This window comes from Euprymna scolopes, chromosome 11 (assembly GCF_053919585.1).
Source record: "Euprymna scolopes isolate OS-2025 chromosome 11, ASM5391958v1, whole genome shotgun sequence".
NCBI classification, from domain to species: domain Eukaryota; kingdom Metazoa; phylum Mollusca; class Cephalopoda; order Sepiida; family Sepiolidae; genus Euprymna; species Euprymna scolopes.
Genome location: NC_136492.1, coordinates 63,727,924 through 63,747,181, shown reverse-complemented (window position 1 = coordinate 63,747,181; position 19,258 = coordinate 63,727,924). Strand labels below are relative to the sequence as shown.

The following is a 19,258-nucleotide window of genomic DNA, read 5'->3' as shown; positions in this document are numbered from 1 at the left end:
AAATGTAAACATAAGTTATTTTTTAATTCAACAAATTTCTAAATATCTTTATGCATATTATCCAAAATTTTGATAAACTCGTTGTGAGATTTTTATCTATATTTTTTTTACTTGTTGCCAAAGTGAAAAAATATAATAAAACATCAATGATAATTAAACATCAGCTCTTTTTTATAACAAACAATAAAAAAGTTTATTTTGCATTAAGAAGAACTGTGTCCGAGGCGAAAGAAAAGAAAAAGGAATAGAAAGTTCTCGCGTGTTCTGCCGTCTGGAAGCAGAAAACTTGAAGTGTCCCCAGACTGTCCAGTGGAAGCCTTCAGTGAGGTAGTCGCAGCCTGAGGGTATTCAGTAGACAGAGAGTGAGAGGAGAGAGGTCTGTTTTCTTTGGTGGTCGGGGCTCCTCTGCTGGCTACTGGATTGTTCCAGACAGGAGTAAATAGTCCATTAAGGGACACATAGGATTAATGCGCCCTGGTAGCTGACTGGCCAGTGTGTGGCCGAATCAGTCAGCAAGGGGGCATTAATCCACGAGAAAATAGTCTGTTATGGTAACTGTTACAATTTACTAAGTGAATTCTAGAATATTTACTGGAAATAGGATTTATAACATGCAGCCTTTGGCCCTTATGTTGTAAATATACTACTTTCTCTGTGTTTGTTTTATTTATTCTTGTCAAGAAAAAAATTTTTTTAAATCATTTTTGGAATCAGAAATTAGGCTAAAATTTTTCCAATTCTGATAGCTCAAAAAGTTCTGATTTTTCTGATTTCTAATTCCAATTCCAATTTTAATTAATCATCTCAACACTAATTAAAACCGAATATCATGAAATCGATGAACTAAATAGTTAACATCTCTTGCCCTAATATTTTACATTAATTTTAAATCATCAAGATCAATAAAATATTTTCTGGTAATCACGTAACTGTTTTTTATTATATTTATTTTGATATGATGAAAAAAAAAATTTCTTTATAATTATTATTTTTTTAATATGAGATGGAAACAAATGAAAAAAACAAAAACAAATATGAAACAAAAAACAACTGAAACAAAATAAATTTTTCTAAATTCAGTCAGACTTGTCAATAACATATGAAAACCAAAATAGCAACTGAAACTGAACTTTCTAGGTAATGGTTAAAGGGCAAGTGTAAGTGGAATTGACCGATAAACATAGACAGATGCGATATCATCACAAAAGGCAAGCAATGAATTCAACCAGTTAGATTAGCTGATTATTTTCTCTTGTGGTCATTCAGGCTCCAATGAGGGAAATATTTGAGAATTTCTTACAAAGACAATATAAGAGGCTCAACTATTCTTCCGTACATTTATAACTGATCTACCTTTGCATTCCATATTTAAAAAGGATGTGTCCTCTATAGTATTAGACCTGACGGAATGGTTAATTGTAGGTATTGATCATTTCATACCCTCGAAAAAGTTTCAGCAAAAACCTAACAGCCAGCCATGGTTCTCTCCAGAATGTGCTGCTGCCATTGCGCACAGAAATCACTTTTTCCACTGTTTCCAACGTAATAGATGTATGGAAACTAAAGCCGCTTTCAGGACTGCCAGCAACCATTGTAAGAAAGTAATAAAGAGCGCAAGATGGTTGTATGCTCAATCTGTTAAGTCCAAAGTAGCTGAGCAGCGGCTTGGTTCCCACCAGTTTTGGCAAATAGCAAACAGAATTCTGAACAGAAGTGTGCGCTCCATTCCAACTATCATCAATGGACCTGAGGTAATCTCGTCAGCATCAGACAAAGCCAAACTCTTTGTCAAGAACTTTGCAGCTAATTCTACCTTTTGCGATCAAGGCCGCCAACCCCCAATATTTCCTCCTGTATCTGAAAACACACTATGTGATATACGTATATCTGTACGTGATGTTGCCAAGCTAATCAAAAACCTTGATTCCAGTAAAGCAACTGGCCCGGACGGTATTCCAATTATTGTACTCAAAAAACTTGAACCTGAACTAGCGCCCATACTTACAAAACTATTTAAACGTTGTCTTAAGGAGAATAGTTTCCCATCTCCCTGGAAAATTTCATCTGTATGCCCTGTATTTAAGAATTCAGGTGATCGCTCATCCCCCTCTCAGTACAGGCCAATAAGTCTCCTGTGCGTCATGAGTAAGTTGCTGGAATCTGTGTTAAATACAGAAGTAATCAACCATCTCAACAAAAATAACCTTCTTAGTGACACTCAATATGGTTTCCGTTCTTCTAGATCTACAGCAGATGTCCTTACAGTTATATCTCATAGGATTAGCAAATCTCTCGACGGAGGCAACCTTTCTAGGGCAATTGCTCTTGACATATCTAAGGCCTTTGATAGGGTATGGCATAAAGATTTACTTCATAAGATCTCTAGCTATGGTATAGCTGGAAATGTCTTCTCAATTATTAAATCATTTCTTTCTGATAGGTTCATAAGAGTAGTAGTTGAGGGGCAAAAATCAGAAGCCCACAGTATTAATGCCGGTGTCCCTCAGGGGTCCATCCTAGGCCCAACTCTTTTCCTGATCTACATTAATGATCTTCCAAATCACATCCTTACATCATTTGTAGACATTTATGCTGACGACACTACCATTTATGGTAGCACATCTAAGACAGTAAACGACCAAGTTCTCTCCAATTCTCTCTCCTCTGATCTTGAGCATGTAGTACAATGGGGAAAGGAGTGGCTGGTTACTTTTAATGCATCTAAAACCAAGCTTCTCTCTTTACATCATCAACATTCTGATCCCCATCTGGCATCAATTGAAATGAATGGCTCTCGTCTTCAGGAGGCCTCAAGTTTTGACAAGCTTCTGGGCTTGACCATTACTCCTGATCTTAAATGGAACACGTACATCAAATCTGTTGCCAAGGCCGCTGGAAAAATGGTGGGATCTTTCTATCGATCCAGTAGATATCTCACTGCTGATGCAATTCTCTATCTATATAAGAGCCAGGTACATCCAAGGATGGAATACTGTTGCCACATCTGGGCAGGAGCTGCTAGAAAGGACTTGTCCTGCCTTGATAGAGTTCAAAATAGACTTCGTAGCCTCGTAGGAGATGTCCTTTTCTCTTCCTTGCAACCTCTATCTCACAGAAGAGATGTTGCGAGTTTGTCTCTGATGTATCGTTATTTTCATGGAAAGTGTTCGACTGAGCTTCAATCTATGGTCCCCCCTCGCCAAACTTTCACAAGAAACACTCGTCTAGCTGTAAACACTATCAATAATTCCCCCCACTCTTTATCTGTGCCTAAACCTAAACGTAGATTCCATGAACAAAGCTTTTTTATTAGAACTGCACGCCTGTGGAATTGTCTTCCGTTTTCCTGCTTTCCGGCTGACTACAATATGGTTGTCTTCAAGTCTAACGTAAATAAGTTCTTGATGAGCCGTTCCATATAAGTTATCAAATTTACCAAATTTTCATTACTAATGATTATTATATTGTCCAATTTTTACTGTACACTCTTTAACCCTTATCCTTGAGTGGCCTCTTGGCCTTGATAATGAGTTGATACCTATGAAAAAAAAAGAAAAAGTCCAATGTGAACAAGTTCTAATTGAATCGTCCCCCTAAGTAATCCAAGTTACAAAATTCCCACTGTTTACTATGCTAAAATCACAATGACTAATGTATACCTATTAACCCTTATCCTCGAGTGGCCTCTGGGCCTTGATAAGTGGTGACACCCTTGTAAAAAAAAAACAAAAAAAAAACACTTTGTTAACTGACAGCAACAAGAGAAAAAATAGTCAATAAATTTTGTCTGTGTAAAGGCAAAGAAAAATCCAATTAACTGAAATTCTTGCTTTCTTTTTGTTCCTTTTTCTGACAAACTTGATTTTAGACCTTTTCATGTTTTTCATTACACAAAGTAATTTTATGTTATTGCAGTCGTTTATACAATTATTAAATTTTACTCACTTGATATAAGAACAGATAAAGGAAATTCAATAATTACTGTTCAATCATAATAAAATGAGTTTAATTTTCTACTTGTTATTTTCTCTTGCTGAGCAGCAGCTGAAGCTTTACAGAAACTGTGCCAATTGGCTGCTTGTGAGAAAAATGATTTAACTGATTCTGCAATCGATACCAACTCTCTTATTTGTTTAGCAGCACAGATGGCCTACGAGGTGAGATTTTATCCATTCATTTTCATCTCGTTATTAATTTAATATCCTGTGTATGCCCTTAAAGTATGTTCAATGGTAAAGCCTCAATTTGAAAGCTTTGGGAAGTGTGGACTAGTTACCTCGTGGTTACCATTATTTTCAGATCTACTCTAACCTGAAGAGGTGATACCTGTAAGAATCATGTCTATGGATTAAATAGAATTGTCCCAGACATGACACTAAATTGCCTCAGACATCTTGTCCCCGATCTTATGTTTCATCTTCCGACTGTGCAAGAACAGTAAACATTCTATTCCAGTAGATTCCATGAACAAAGCTTCCTTCTTAGAATTGCACACCTGTGGAACTTTTTTTCGTTTGCCTGCTTTCCAGCTGACTACAATATGGTCGTCTTCAAGTCCAATGTAAACAAGTTCTTGATGAGTCGTTCCCCTTAAGTAATCTAATTTACCAAATTTACACTTCTAACGATTACTATATTGTACACTCTTTAACTCTTATCCTCAAGTGGACTTTGGGTCTTGATAAGTGGTGATTCCTTTGTAAAAAAAAAAAAAAATGATCAGAGAGTCAAGTTCCAAATAATCGACTTTTTTGTATGCATTTTGATTATTTTGATGCAAATCTTTTTTTTTTTTATTATTATTAATCATTAACAACTCATTCAAATAAATAATCTGTACAATCATTCAGTTGAAATGTAAAGTTTTATGAAAACATTGTTTCATAAGAGCATTTTTTTTAAGAAAATCATGTTTGCTAAAATAAATAAAATCTATTTTAATCTAAGCTTTAAAAAATTTGAAGCAGGATGTTTTTTGTCCTTTTTAATTTCACAAACGTTTTAATGTTTTCCCTTTATGTATTCTATCCAAGTTTTCGATAAACTCATTGCAAAATTTTCATCTTTATTTTTCATTGTGCCATTTTTCCTTTTCATCCACTTGTGCCATTTTGCATCTGCCACTTTCATCAGTGTCATTTTTTTTCCTAAATCCATTATTATGGGCTATAAATTTTAGTTTTCCATGTAGTTTAAAATCAATAGATATTTCATTTTATAATTGGTACCAGCAAATGAAAACTAAGTAAAAAAAACCCAAAAAAACTATCACTTTTTGAAATCAGAAATTTTGCTGATTCCAATACCAATTCCAATACTGCAAAAGTTATGATTTTTTTCTATTTCTGCTTCGGATTAATTGTCCCAACACTAATTATGACATAATGTATTCTGACTTTGTAAATTCCTTTGCTTGTGTTATTCCTGTAAAAATATAATTATCAACCAATGTAAAAGTTAAAAAATTATATATTTGATAATATATATAACAAATATTGACCTAACAGGCTACATATGGTTTAGTTTATTTGAACAATGTAAAACCACTTATAATAAATTCAGAGGTTTTATTTTTGACATGTACATTCATTGTTCTTTAAGCTTTTTTTGAAAAATACATTTATTTAATAACCTTAAAAATTTTCACAGCATGTCAACGATTCTCTTGTTGAAAATCACTGCCATGATTAGCCTTTTCAACCTGAAGATTGAGATAAAAAAATATATATCTGTTTTGTCTTCAGTCAGTGAAAGAGAGGTCCTTCTAGGCTGTTTTTATTTTTGTCTCAATCTAGTTTTGGGAAACTGGATTTTCATCATATTAAAGACCAACTTCATGTCTAACTCTGCCCTCTTGGGGAGACAGATAAATAAACACTGTAATTGTTAGAACAGGTAACTTTGTTTCTTTTCTTTTTAATCAGTATTTTTTGTGTACAATCCAGCAGCTTTTTGTACTGCTAATCTGTATTATATTTCTCTTAGTCTGTTTATTTGTCTGTCTATTCCACTTATTCTTGGAAACTACTGGGCCAATCTGGATGAAATTTTGTATGGACCTTTGTTGTGATAATGTGCAGTAAACTAACTATTATGGTATATGGTCTAGATACAGTTAGGGATTAATAGGGATTAGTCACCACAATACCATATTTACTCTAGAAGTTTTCTTGGAAACCAATGGGTCAATCTGGCTGAAATTTTGTATGGACCTTTGTTATGAAAAGGTACAGAAAATTAAATATTATGATATCTGTTTGATACACAGTTAGGTATTAATAGGAATTAGTATTTAATGCAAAAATGATAACAAATTTAACAATATTCAATCATCAATTTGTCATAATGCACTTATTCTAAGTCAGTGGGTTTTAACTTTTGTCGATTTTTAACGAGTAAAAAGTTTAATCTAGTCATATTAGTGCAATTGTTAAACATGATGTACATTTTTTGGGGTACTCTAATTTGGAAAATGTTAATGTCCACACTAATAATTGATTTCAGTTAAACTAAATTATCCCCCTCACTCAGTGACATATGGAGATCTTATGATGTCCAGGGCCAACTCCTTGATTGTATGTTTTCAAAATTCAAGTATAAGTCCCAGTACCGAGAAAAAAATATTAGAAAGAGAGATAGTTTGAATATGACTTTTTCATTATTGAAATCACTCCAAACAAAGCATGAAGCTACTTGATCTAATGAGCTAAAAAGAAAAAAAAAACTATTTCAAGGTTAAAAACCAATCAATGATAATTGTGAAATGGATAGATTCTGATTCAGAAAACAACAATTCTTCCTTTGTTATAAATATTACTCATGAAATCTGAGGACTAAAGGACAAAATAAGGGAAGCTTGAGTTACGAGACTGCCAAAAGTAAACTCAATGTTCAGTGTCTACTCTCATTAATTGGATGCCCATTCCTCAATTTGGATAACTGGATTCTCCCCATCTGTACATTTCTGCTCTTACTTGTATTGATGAAACATTAAATTGATTGTTTTTTATTTTGTGTTCTTTATGTGCTTGTACTCCAATTCCAGACAGGAGAAAAAAGTGTTGCACTGATAGCATTGGAAAAATATTTGGATCAGTGTACCAATCCAAAAAAGAAGTTGACCACACTTCGATGCCTCGTCAGAGTGTTGCTGGCTGACACTGATCATTCAAGGTTGGTGAACATTGTACTCATTGGATTAGATTATGATTAGATAACAAAACTAATATCATATTTTAATACATTCATTCAAAATCTTTAACATGCAGACTATTTTGCTGTATTGTATACAAACTATTTTGCTGTATTACATGCAGATTATTTTGCCATATGATATGCAGATTATTTTGCTATATTACATGCAGATGATTTTGCTGTATTACATGCAGATTATTTTGCTGTATTGTATACAAACTATTTTGCTATATTACATGCAGATTATTTTGCTATATTACATGCAGATTATTTTGCTGTATTACATGCAGATGATTTTGCTGTATTACATGCAGATTATTTTGCCATATGACATGCAGATTATTTTGCTGTATTACATGCAGATGATTTTGCTGTATTACATGCAGATTATTTTGCCATATGACATGCAGATTATTTTGCTGTATTACATGCAGATGATTTTGCTGTATTACATGCAGATTATTTTGCCATATGACATGCAGATTATTTTATCGTATAACATGCAGATTATTTTGCTGTATAACATACAGATTATTTTGCTGTATTACAATGCAGATTATTTTGCCGTATAACATGCAGGTTATTTTGCCGTATAACATGCAGATTATTTTGCTGTATTACATGCAGATTATTTTGCCGTATAACATGCGGATTATTTTTTCATTTGTCTGGTGATTTTTCATGCTTCAGATTGAAATTAAAATAGGATTTTCATAATTAAACTGCAAAGATTACCGCAACACATCTCTTTATCAGATGTATTCAGTATCTATCAATTACCCTGTCACATTTAAGTTTGAAATAGACCTTTCATTGCTAAATGCACAGATTTAATGATTACATCATATTTTAGATGTATCCAAAAACTTCTATAAGAAACTCTGTTAGACTCTTTGTACATAGTGCCACCAGATCAGGCTATCTATTTTTTGTCTTCGCAAAACTCAATCATGTTCTGCAAAATTAAAAAAACAAAAACAACAAATTTTCTCTACAAAACATCCAAACTAAACAGCATAAATAAATGTTATGTTATACTGTAGTTCTTTAGTTTTTAACCGTGTCATCTATTTAATCTTTTAAATAGAGTTTCAAGTTCTTGAAGAATGTATATAAGACAGTTAGTTGTTTCAAACACTTGACGTAAGTTTATAAAAAGGAATGACAATTTATTTTCTGTTCAATTCTTTTTCAATGTGCTATGGAGAGAGAGAGAGAGAGAGAGAGAGAGAGAGAGATGGGTCGTGGTGGAATGTTGTGGGTGACACAAAATGGCAACTAGTCGTCTCGCTCTCCGTCTTCTCTCTAAATGACTTTTCCTTGGTTCGCATTTGTTTATATTTACAAAAACTTTAAATAGGAATTTCATTTTTTCATGCCACATTCCACTGGCCTTTATTAAATTTGTCTGAGGCCAAATTTCAATTTGACTGTTTTCAAAACTTGTCTATTGAAGAATGTTGATTTCAAAGTTTCTGCCCTCTTCTTTCAATTGTTATGACTTTCGATGACATTTCTTGGTTTGAAGATTTCCACAATATTTACGTGTGTATATCCAGCTCCATATGCGTGTGTGCACAACCAACAATAATCCCGGCGTTGCCCAGAATACTATTCCACATAAATATTTGAAGATATAAAGAACTTGAAGCATAAAACCTTTTTTTTCAAAATTACCAGATTCGGCATTAAATAACCCAAAAAGTGTTGATATGCTGAAAAACAAAACAACCAAACCAAACATCATGAATAAATATTTGAAGATATAATGAACTTCAAGTATAAAATTATTACCAATATAACCAGATTTGGCATTAAATAACCTGAAAAAAGTTGATATGCCATAAAACAAAACAATCAAACCAAACATCATGAATAAATATTTGAAGATATAAAGAACTTGAAACAAAATATTTTTCCAAAATTACTGGATTCAACATTAAAAAACCTAAAAAGGGTTGGTATGCCATAAAATAAAACAACCAATTGACTCTCTGTCATATTTAAGCTCGAAATAGCATTTTTGTAGGTCTGTCAAGTTTGAAATAGTATAGGAATATTTAAGATGTAGGGTAGGGTTTTATAGCTTGTCAGGTTAGTCAGAGCTATTTATGTTGAGAAGGTACAAGTGTTACGAGTTTGTCAGAGCACATTCCATTGAAGTACTTTTAAAATGGGCACAGGGATGCAACATTGTGTTGATGGGATGGGGGTTGGAGCTTGGCTGATAATGCAGAACCTATTAGATTGTATACTCTTAGCTGAACTCTGTCTAAGAGGGAGAGAATAGTGATAGATTATCAACAAATATTTTATCACCATTTGACAGACAAGAATTGGCTATCACCAAATTGTGATTGAGGCCCACAAAATATTATGAATGAAGCAAATGACTGGAGAACAGCAAAACACTACTATTATTGTTACTACTTTGTCAAAAAGTCAGACAAAACAGAATCTCTTTTCCATTGAGTAGATGACCATTCTTTTCCATTATTACCAAAAAATAAATAATTGAATGTTGACATAAGTTAAACGTTTGTTATGTGATTGTGTGTGTGTGTGTTTTTTTTACTCGTTGGTCACTTCTTATAAATGCACAGAAGTCACTCAAGGATAAAAGCTAAAGAGATCATCAGTTAGACGATGATTGCCTCCACGAGACAACTGGAAACAATGAATGGAATGTGAAGAATAAGAGGAATTGATTATTTAATAGGATGGTTCAATAAGTATTTGTTTATATTAGACTTGAAGATAACTATGCCGTAGTTGGTTGGGAAGCAGACTCTGTAATGTAGTTGTTACATGTCAACATTCAAGACCCACATATATGCAGACAGTCGCAAGGAAACAAAGGCAAGGAAATAATTTGTCTCACTTTTATTTCAGTTGAAATAACAGACATTTATCTACAGGTACTTCCAGAATAATGCCTTATCTCTTGTTCAAAAGTCTTCTCATATTCCAATGTACTTAACAAGACTTTACTTTATTGAACAGGTGGTATTCTGTTTTTGTCCAGCCATGTTTAAAACACGTTTTTCTCTGTTGCTCTCAAGACTTGTGTTTAACACATCTATTTGTGTCTTTTTTGGGTCACATTTTTCTGTTTTTATTATTTTTTCTTTCCTTCTTCCCTGCTGTGACGTCACCTAGCACATAACTCAATCATTTGCATATGTTGACTGTCGTACAGCTGCTGCTATACATGCATCCGTCATTTGTTACAATTCATGGTATCTTGTTCCACTAATGGGATGTTCTAGGAAAGAAACTTTGTTCGTAGAGAGAGAGAGGGAGAGAGAGAGAGAGAGAGAGAGAGAAGGAACAGTTTTTTTTTTGGTGGTTGTTGCTACACGAGTTCTTGCTGTGAATGATTTGCAGGGAAGGTACCAACGATTGAAGTACAGTTGAGCACTTACCATACACATAACCATATAGTAAGGAGAAATTAGCAACATCTTTTCTGTGTAAAAGAGGCTCCAGGGACAAGAGATCATACCTGACTAGATTGTAAAATCGATTTTGCACTCTGTCAATAGCGGAAAAGGTGCTCTGAGCGGCACCTCCTCAGATATGACAACAGTAGTTAATCTTAGAATGGCTTTGGCTCTTATAGAGGTAAAACATTGTGCCAAGTAAAGGTATTTTCTGGAGTGATAGAATGATTCAACCATTTTTGCAGTAATCTTAGCAACAGATTAAATGTAAGCCTTCAATGTTAGGTCTGGGATGAAAGTCAGTCCTTGAAGCTTATCAAAAGTTTTTTTTATTCTTGTGATCGTATGCTTATTTGTAATATAACACATGTATCACCATAATGATTACATATGCCTGATAAACGTTTTCCTTTGTCAACAGTGTTAACACTCTGCTGGTGGTTAGTAATACAGTTACAGTTACAGAAATTTCCTGAACTTTATCTACTGTAATTCTTGTTATCACACTAGCACCTGTTCTTTATGTTTAAATTTGAAAAAAAAAAATTATCATCTTTGTTGGTGTGTCATGCTTAAGTTTGAAATATCATTTTTTGATTGTCCAGGCTTATATCAGGTCTCACTAACTGCTTTAACAACTGACTCACTATTTCGAAATCCCTTTTATCTAATTTAGCACATGCATGCTTGATCAATCAGAGCTTAGTATTTCTCAATTCCTTCCTATTTACTTTCTAACAGTCGTACAAAGTTATATGACAAAATGAGTTTACCAAATTATATTATTGGGTTATTTTTAACAAGTTAACTTGGCAAGTTATTTTACCGAGTTATTTTTACCAAGCCATTTCACCAAGATACCTCATGTTGTTTTACCAAGTAATTTTACCAACGTTTTGTTCCAAGTAATTTCACCAACGCTATGTTCTGGATAGAATTATATTTGGCTTTTCCTTTATGATTTAATATTTATCAACTGTGAAAAAAACCCCCCAAAAAACAGATTTCTAAATCGTTATAACAATTTCTTTAATTTTTCACTTTTCAGTCTTCCACTGTGTAAACTTTTGAAACATTTAAAAACAGGTAAGTTATGATGTATTCTTATACTATCTTCTTCATAACAACCTAATTTGAAAAGGAGAACGTTTGATTGCATCATTTTTGTATTAATCTCTCTCTCTCTCTCTCTCTCTCTCTCTCTCTCTCTCTCTCTCTCTCTCTTGAAGACCTGTAATAATCTCCTTCTGGGCTTGAGCATTGCCATTAGTGATATCATCAGTTACTGTTAACATAATGCAAAGTTCTTTTTAAATATTCTAGTGGCTGACAATGTTTATATAAAGTATTGAGATATCACTTGCCAACAGTGTCTACCTTGTATTAAGGCCATTAGAATTGCTGGTTATCGACTAGATGGCCATATATTCAAATCCAGCTTGGTGGCAGGTGCTAGTCTAACCACACTGAAGAGCTGTGATACAGAAAAATAGTCTCTCTGTGGATGATTATATATAGTAGTCATCCATAGACAGCTATATTCACCACATCACCATTCTTTGATGGAGCTCCACATAGTGAATATTTCAAATTTAAATTCAAAACCCAATCACTAATGATAATAATTTAAGAAAATTAACATCTTCATATCTACAGTGCCACGCAAAAGTATTGGATACATTACATTTTTCTTCATAACTTTAATTAGGGTTCAAGATTTTACCTAAAATTTGGTCAGTATATTCCTATTAACTATTCTAAATTATATTTGGAGTAATAATTACAAAATGAAAGTTTAGAAAGTTTATATTTAAGGAAAAATATGAATTAACAAACACAAAAGTATTGGATACACTTTAAAAAAATTCTTTTTCTGAAATAAATTTAAATGACTTTTTCTTAGCGTGTTGCAATAATGCAAACGAGTTATCACTGACCAATCAGAGAGCTTTATATTAAAATAGTTTTATAAAATTCTTCCAGTTTGGGCTCACTCCTTCAAAGTCAACCAGTTCATTTATAAAAATGCCTAAAACTAAAGCGTTGTCAATAGACATTCGTCAAAAAATCATTGATAAGCACAAAGAAGGAAAAGGATATCGAATAATATCAAGGGAACTTAATCTACCACTTAGTGCAGTTGGAAATGTTATTAGAAATTTTAAAAACCGTGGTGAAGTTGCCATCCAAAGAATCTAAGCCCTCATGCATTTTTCCAGAAATTATGCATTCATTTCATCTTTCAATATTTATTTTTTCTGAAGATTAAAACCTTCCAAAAAGGAGATGGCATCCATTTTTACTTGCTGCTATTTATCTACTCTCACTACCGGATCCTTATTATTTGCAAAATAACACATTTTCAAATGGTGAAACTAAAAAAAAAAAAACATTGATTCATACTGCCCTGTTTTATTCTTTTTATTTAATTTCTATTTATAAAAATAAACTATTAGACTATTTATAAAAATAAACTATTAGACTATTTATAAAAATAAAGTATTTAAACACTAGGTAGAATTGGAAATTAATTTCATCGAGAATATTCTGTATTAGCTATATTATTTTTTCGATATAAAATATTTAACATGTATTTTCAAACATACAAGAAAACATTGATTTCTTTTTTATTTCATTTCTATGAAAAACAATCAGATAGAACTATTTACAAAAATAAAGTATTTTCATTATTATTTATGTAAAATCTGATTCTTCAAGTAAAACAAAAATTGCCTCAGTCTACAAGAATTTTTTCTTGAGTGAAATAAAAAAAAAACATTTTTTTCAGGAATATTCTTTATTGACTACAATAGTAAAACTCTGTTTTAATCATCTAAATTAATTATGGTGAAATCCGTTTTTTTTTTCTGATTTTTTTTTGTAGGGTTGATACTCTATTATTTATTTATCTTTTAATCAAATCAGTATTTATATTTTTCTTGGGCTACACCTTATTATTGGAGCAATAAACAGGTTGTTGTATTAGAATTTCATAATAGCTCATATCTTTTTTTTTCACCAAACATAATTGTGAATAATCAATCTTTCTATTCCAGCACTCATTATATTGAATGAAATATCGTCATTACAAGATGCCAATGAAGTTAACAAATCGCAGGAATCTACATGGTTTATGAAAATTGGTAAGTTTTTTATTTTGGATTTTATTTGAATTACTGTTCTCCTCTTGTATAATATTTTCATAATATTTCGGTCGATATAACCTCTAACCTTCTTCAGGCGTATCTTGTTGAACTTGAGAAACTCTTTGTTCAATTCGAGTATTCTTGTTAAATTCAGTTGTAAGTGACACTCTTCTAAAGGTTGAAGGTTCAATCCTCAGTGCAAGCGATATTCAGAATACAATTGTGAATTGCTTAGGACTTCTACCCATACACAGCTGACAGAACAAGAGCATGCTACTCCTGTGGATTAAATAAAGAGTTTCATTTGAAACTGTGCACAGATTTCCAAGTTTGATAGAAAGAATCCCAAGGTAGACAAAATATACCTGACGAAGGTCAGTCGAAATATTGTGAAAATAACTCTCAAAATGAAAAACAATAGTCCAAATAATATGAATTATCAATCCTCATCTCAAAAATTTAAAAATGCATTTTATTTGGTTTCAAACTTTGCAATGTAACAAAATTACTTCTCTGAATTTTTTTAAACATCAGTCACACAACATTACAAGATACTCCATTTGTTTAGTTATTTATTTTGATTGTACCACACAGTTGCTTTTGGAAAAGTTTTACTTGTTTTGTCAGATATCTCAGGACTCCATGTGAACAATTTTTTCTTTTATTTATATAGGAAAAGGTATTCATATATATATATATATATATATATATATATATATATATATATATATATATATATATATATATATATATATATATATATATATATATAAGGTTGTTTGCAATGCAGTAGAGACTGCAGTAGTGAAAGAAAAGATGAACTAAGAGTAGGTAATAAAAAAAAGCTGAAATAAGAGTAGGTAATAAAAAAAATTATGTTTTTATTACTAGTATTTTTTTAGTGAATAAGAATACCCCTATTGCCCTCCCAGGAATTACCTCATTCTTTTTAAGGGAGTGAGCCTATGTCCCTCAGATATTACATCCTCCTTTGGGAGAAGGGATAATGTAATATCTATTCTGTTGTTATGAGACCATCTTCCTATGAACTACCTTTTTCCTTTTTTGGAGGTAAGATGGGGGCATATTATCTATTCTGTTTGCATATCATCCTCCCGGGCATTAATTTCTTGCTTTTGTATTTTTAGGGGGTGAGTAATGCTAATTCGTCATGATATGATCCTCAGTCATTGTCTTCTCCTTTGTGGGGTCAGTGTATAATATGATTGTTTATTATATATATATATATATACACATATATATATTATTCGAGCTTAATATTTTCTAGAGCAATCAATGAAGTTTTAACAAGGTTAATGCAAGAGTGCTCAATAGCAAAGTAGGGCAAGATATGCTTTTTATTTGTTTTACATAAGCATTAATATTTTGCTACACATTTATGAGCATGATTTCATCAGCCAAGTAAATAGAGACGTCTTCAGGCGATATTGCTTATATAAAAGTAAAGTTCATTGAACTTGACTTTTATATAAGCAATATTCCTTGAAGAGGTATCTATTTACTTGTAACTGGCTGACCAAAACAGTTTTATGAATGTGTAGCGACATAATATTGCTTATGTAAAACAAATAAAAAGTATATATATATATATATATATATATATATATATATATATATATATATATATATAGAGAGAGAGAGAGAGAGAGAGAGAGAGAGAGAGAGAGAGATAGTATAAAGAAGCTTTGTGTATTTTATAAAAAATATATATATTATATTGTAAAATAAAAAAATGCAGTTTAAATTCCTAGGAATACTAAATTCATCATATCACAGACCTAACACTTACATAAGCCAATTTATCGTTAGAAAATTCACAGTCACAAAAGTGAATTTAACTGTATTAAAGAGAAAAAAATAAAACAAAAACAAGAAACCTTAACTTAAATTGTTAAATAGAAAACGAGAATCATCAGGTGTTTACCACAAGGCTGTTTTGGAGATTTAAAAATAGAACAACTCATACATATATATATATATATATATATATATATATATATATATATATATATATATATATATACCAGCTAAACTACCTGTAAATGTCAGGTTTCTTAAACCATTCTCTTCTGCATGTTTGTTAAAATGAAAAAGTGAGGTTGGAGCAGTGAAATTGAAAATAAACTAAATAAATAAGAGGAGACACTCTCAGTTACTGAACCCATCTGTTGCAATGCAAACAAAAGAATATATTATATTTTATATATAAATATTCATTGTCTTTCTTTTATGAGTGGCTGCATTATACTACAAGATGAACATTATTTAATATTTTTCAGTCCTAAACAATGTTATATGTATATTTTGGTTTCATTTTTACTTACAGCATGGAACCTTGCAATCCAATCAGAGAATTCTCCTGATTTTCTGAAGGAGTTTTTCTCCTTGTGTAGTCAGGTATTTATTCCTTATTGTTATTTTACAATTTTTTATCTCAAGGATTGGCAACTACTAGCCTACAAGCTGAATTTGGTTTATGAAGAGATTTTGATTGGTCCGTGTTCAAATATCAGCATTTGGCCCTGTAACAATTTCTCTTCATCCACAAAAATTTTGATTCCATATATATATATATATATATATATATATATATATATATATATATATACACTAGCAAAAGTACCCGTCGTTGACCGGGTTCAAAAACAGCCTACAGAAAATGGACTCTGATTTATGAAAGTATGATCGTTATGAAAAGGAAGGGTTGTAAAAAGATAGCTTCAAATTTGGGAGAATCAAAACTAAAGCAAAATATGATGAAAGTAAGAATAAAATAGATAAACCCCATAATTTATTATACCATACCTGTTCACACTGAAACACTCATCACAATATTCTGTGGATCTATATTAAAAAACTTTGTTAAACTTTGTGACATATTTCGATTCTATGGAGGTCAGGTGGAAACGAACACCCCATAATTTTATTATACCATATTTCTTCAGACTGGAGCATAATTATCAAAGTATACTTACGCAGATAGATATGAAAAGTCTTTATTAAATTTTGTGCCTATTTCCATTCTATTGAGGCCAAGCGCGATCAAAGACCCCACAATTTTATTATACCATCCCTATTTAAGTTAAAACATACTTATCAAAGTATTCTTATGTACATTTATATCAAAAACACTTGTAAACGTTTTTTTTTTAATTTTTAAATTTTTTATTTCCATACTTTGGGGACCAGGTGCAAACGCAGACCCCACAATTTTAATGAACCACCGTTCTGCCAGATCAAACATACACATTCCTGTGTCTCGATACATTTTCTATCATTATATGTAATCAGTTTTTTAAAATAGTCAACCATATAGGAGCCTATTCGTGACTACACACACACATACATTCAGGTTTATATTATAGATATATATAATAGAAAATCCACTATTCATAGTAAGCACTGTTGTTGGAATACAAAATTCCAAATTTTATGGTTTAAAGACAAAACAAGTGCAGAATCTCTTTCAATAAATAAACATATCTATTTATTAAAATTAAATTTGATATTTTGATTCATAGCAGAATCTTTATCAGGAAAACCGTTAAATTTTGAATTTTGTATTCCAATATCAACAGTGCTTACCATGAACACGTATCTACTTTTTATCAGTTCCTGCATATGTTTAATTTTGTTTTCTCAACTCAAACACATATCAAATTTCACTTATGAACTTCCCAACATTTCCTTTGTCTATGCAGTTGAATCAAAATCAAAGCCATCCAATATGCAACATTTTCCCGTTTTGGTAAATGCAGCCTTTATAGTTTTTATACCAATCAATCAATAAGGGTTTTATCAATTAATGAGAAACCCCTCCCATGTACTTTGGCCATCTAACTCTGTCCCGAACTATCCGGTGCCATGTGGGACCCATGTGTTGCATCAGGTCGTCCCTACATCTCATTCTTGGTCTTCCCTTTGGCCTTTAATGTTCACAAGATGTCCATTCCATTGTCCTAAAGACTATCTGTTATCATGCTATCTGGCTATGCGCTCTGCTCATTCGTGTTTTGATGTTTTGATGGCAGTATTGATGTCAATAACTCTTGTTTCTTGACAGATCCAGATGTTTGTCTTTCTGTTTTAGAGAATGATGCCTAACATTATCCTTTCCATCTTCCTTTGTGCTACTGCCAAGATTTCACTTTGGCAAGTTGTCAAGGCCTATGCTTCACTACTGTAGATCATCACAGGTAGTACATATTCATTGAAGATTTTCCCTTTGATTGACATATTTCCTTTCGGCTTCTCATGATATTCTCTACTTTCCCAAAAGCTGCCCATCCCAATGCTATCCTTCTCTTTATCTCAGGGAGGATATTTTTATCTTTCTTTTTATACATATTTTGTGTAAATGAAGATTAATCCTTTTAATGAAAAGAGCAATATTTCTGCTCAGAATTCAATAATTCACAACTTCGAAAAAATAAAAAAATAATAAAGTAAATTCATACCCTTGCTGATCATGTCTTTTTTAACTCTTTTTACAAAACAATTTTTCCATTAATTTTCTGAATTTTTTCACGTTTCATTAAATATTTTTTTACAGAGCAAGAATCTAACAATTTTAATGGTGAATATGGAAACCTTATCTATGGAAGGATAGCGTGTTTTTATTATTCATTTTGTGTGTAACGCTTACATCCGAGTGACTGCCGTTTAATTGTTATGGACTTCCATTTCTTGTAATAAATAATTTTACCAAGAATTCTTCATAAGTTTTGGTTTCGGTTTCGATTATAGCTGAAGGAACTAAAGTTATATATATATATTTTCCATAAGTTTTGGTTTCAGTTTCTATTCAAGCTGATGCACCCAAGTAATATGGATATATTTTTTTATTTTTGAAATTGCAACTTTATAATATATAAAAATCAATAGAACATTAACTCTATAATAATACATACGAAATCTGCAAGAATTAAAATATCACATTAAAGTATACTTTACGACTAGGCTATGCTGGGTGTTCCTGCCAGCTTAGATAAATACTTTTGCAGTTTTTACAGAAGAGCTACTGGTCTTTTGGCCAAGATAAAAGTGTTTTTTCACACACACACACACACATTTTAATAAAAAAAAAAAAAAAATTGCACACACACAGAAATTGTATATATATCCTTTCTTGCAAAAACGCTGGGGTTTTCATTAGTTAGTTAAGAGTTCACAGAATGACTGAGGTATTGCGGTAAATGTTGCCAGTCAAGAGTAAAGTTGACAAAGACATCAATTTTTACTTTAGTTACAAAGACCCTGCAACACTCCCCTCCCCAGATCTTATAGGGCCTTGTGCCTAAATTTGTTTTGTCTTTTGGAGATTTTACTTTTTTAAATTTTTTAATTTTATATTGAAATCTTTTTAATTGTAATTTTTTCTTTAAACGGAATGCATTAAATATGAAGATCAAAGTATAGTATCTGTTCAGATACTGCACTTCCATTTCTTGTTCT

At 31.8% G+C, this 19,258-nt stretch overlaps 1 protein-coding gene across 2 annotated transcripts in view; it reads left to right on the top strand.

Moving 5' to 3' along the window:
- Positions 1-19,258, top strand: part of LOC145287884 (testis-expressed protein 11-like) — a 126,166-nt gene that overhangs the window by 56,294 nt on the left and 50,614 nt on the right. For both annotated transcript variants that reach the window (XM_080135799.1, XM_080135800.1), the window contains exons 18-22: positions 4,042-4,157; positions 7,046-7,173; positions 11,686-11,723; positions 13,694-13,780; positions 16,131-16,201. In XM_080135799.1, coding sequence (XP_079991925.1) covers positions 4,042-4,157; positions 7,046-7,173; positions 11,686-11,723; positions 13,694-13,780; positions 16,131-16,201 — 440 coding nt within the window. The remainder of the gene's footprint in view (positions 1-4,041; positions 4,158-7,045; positions 7,174-11,685; positions 11,724-13,693; positions 13,781-16,130; positions 16,202-19,258) is intronic.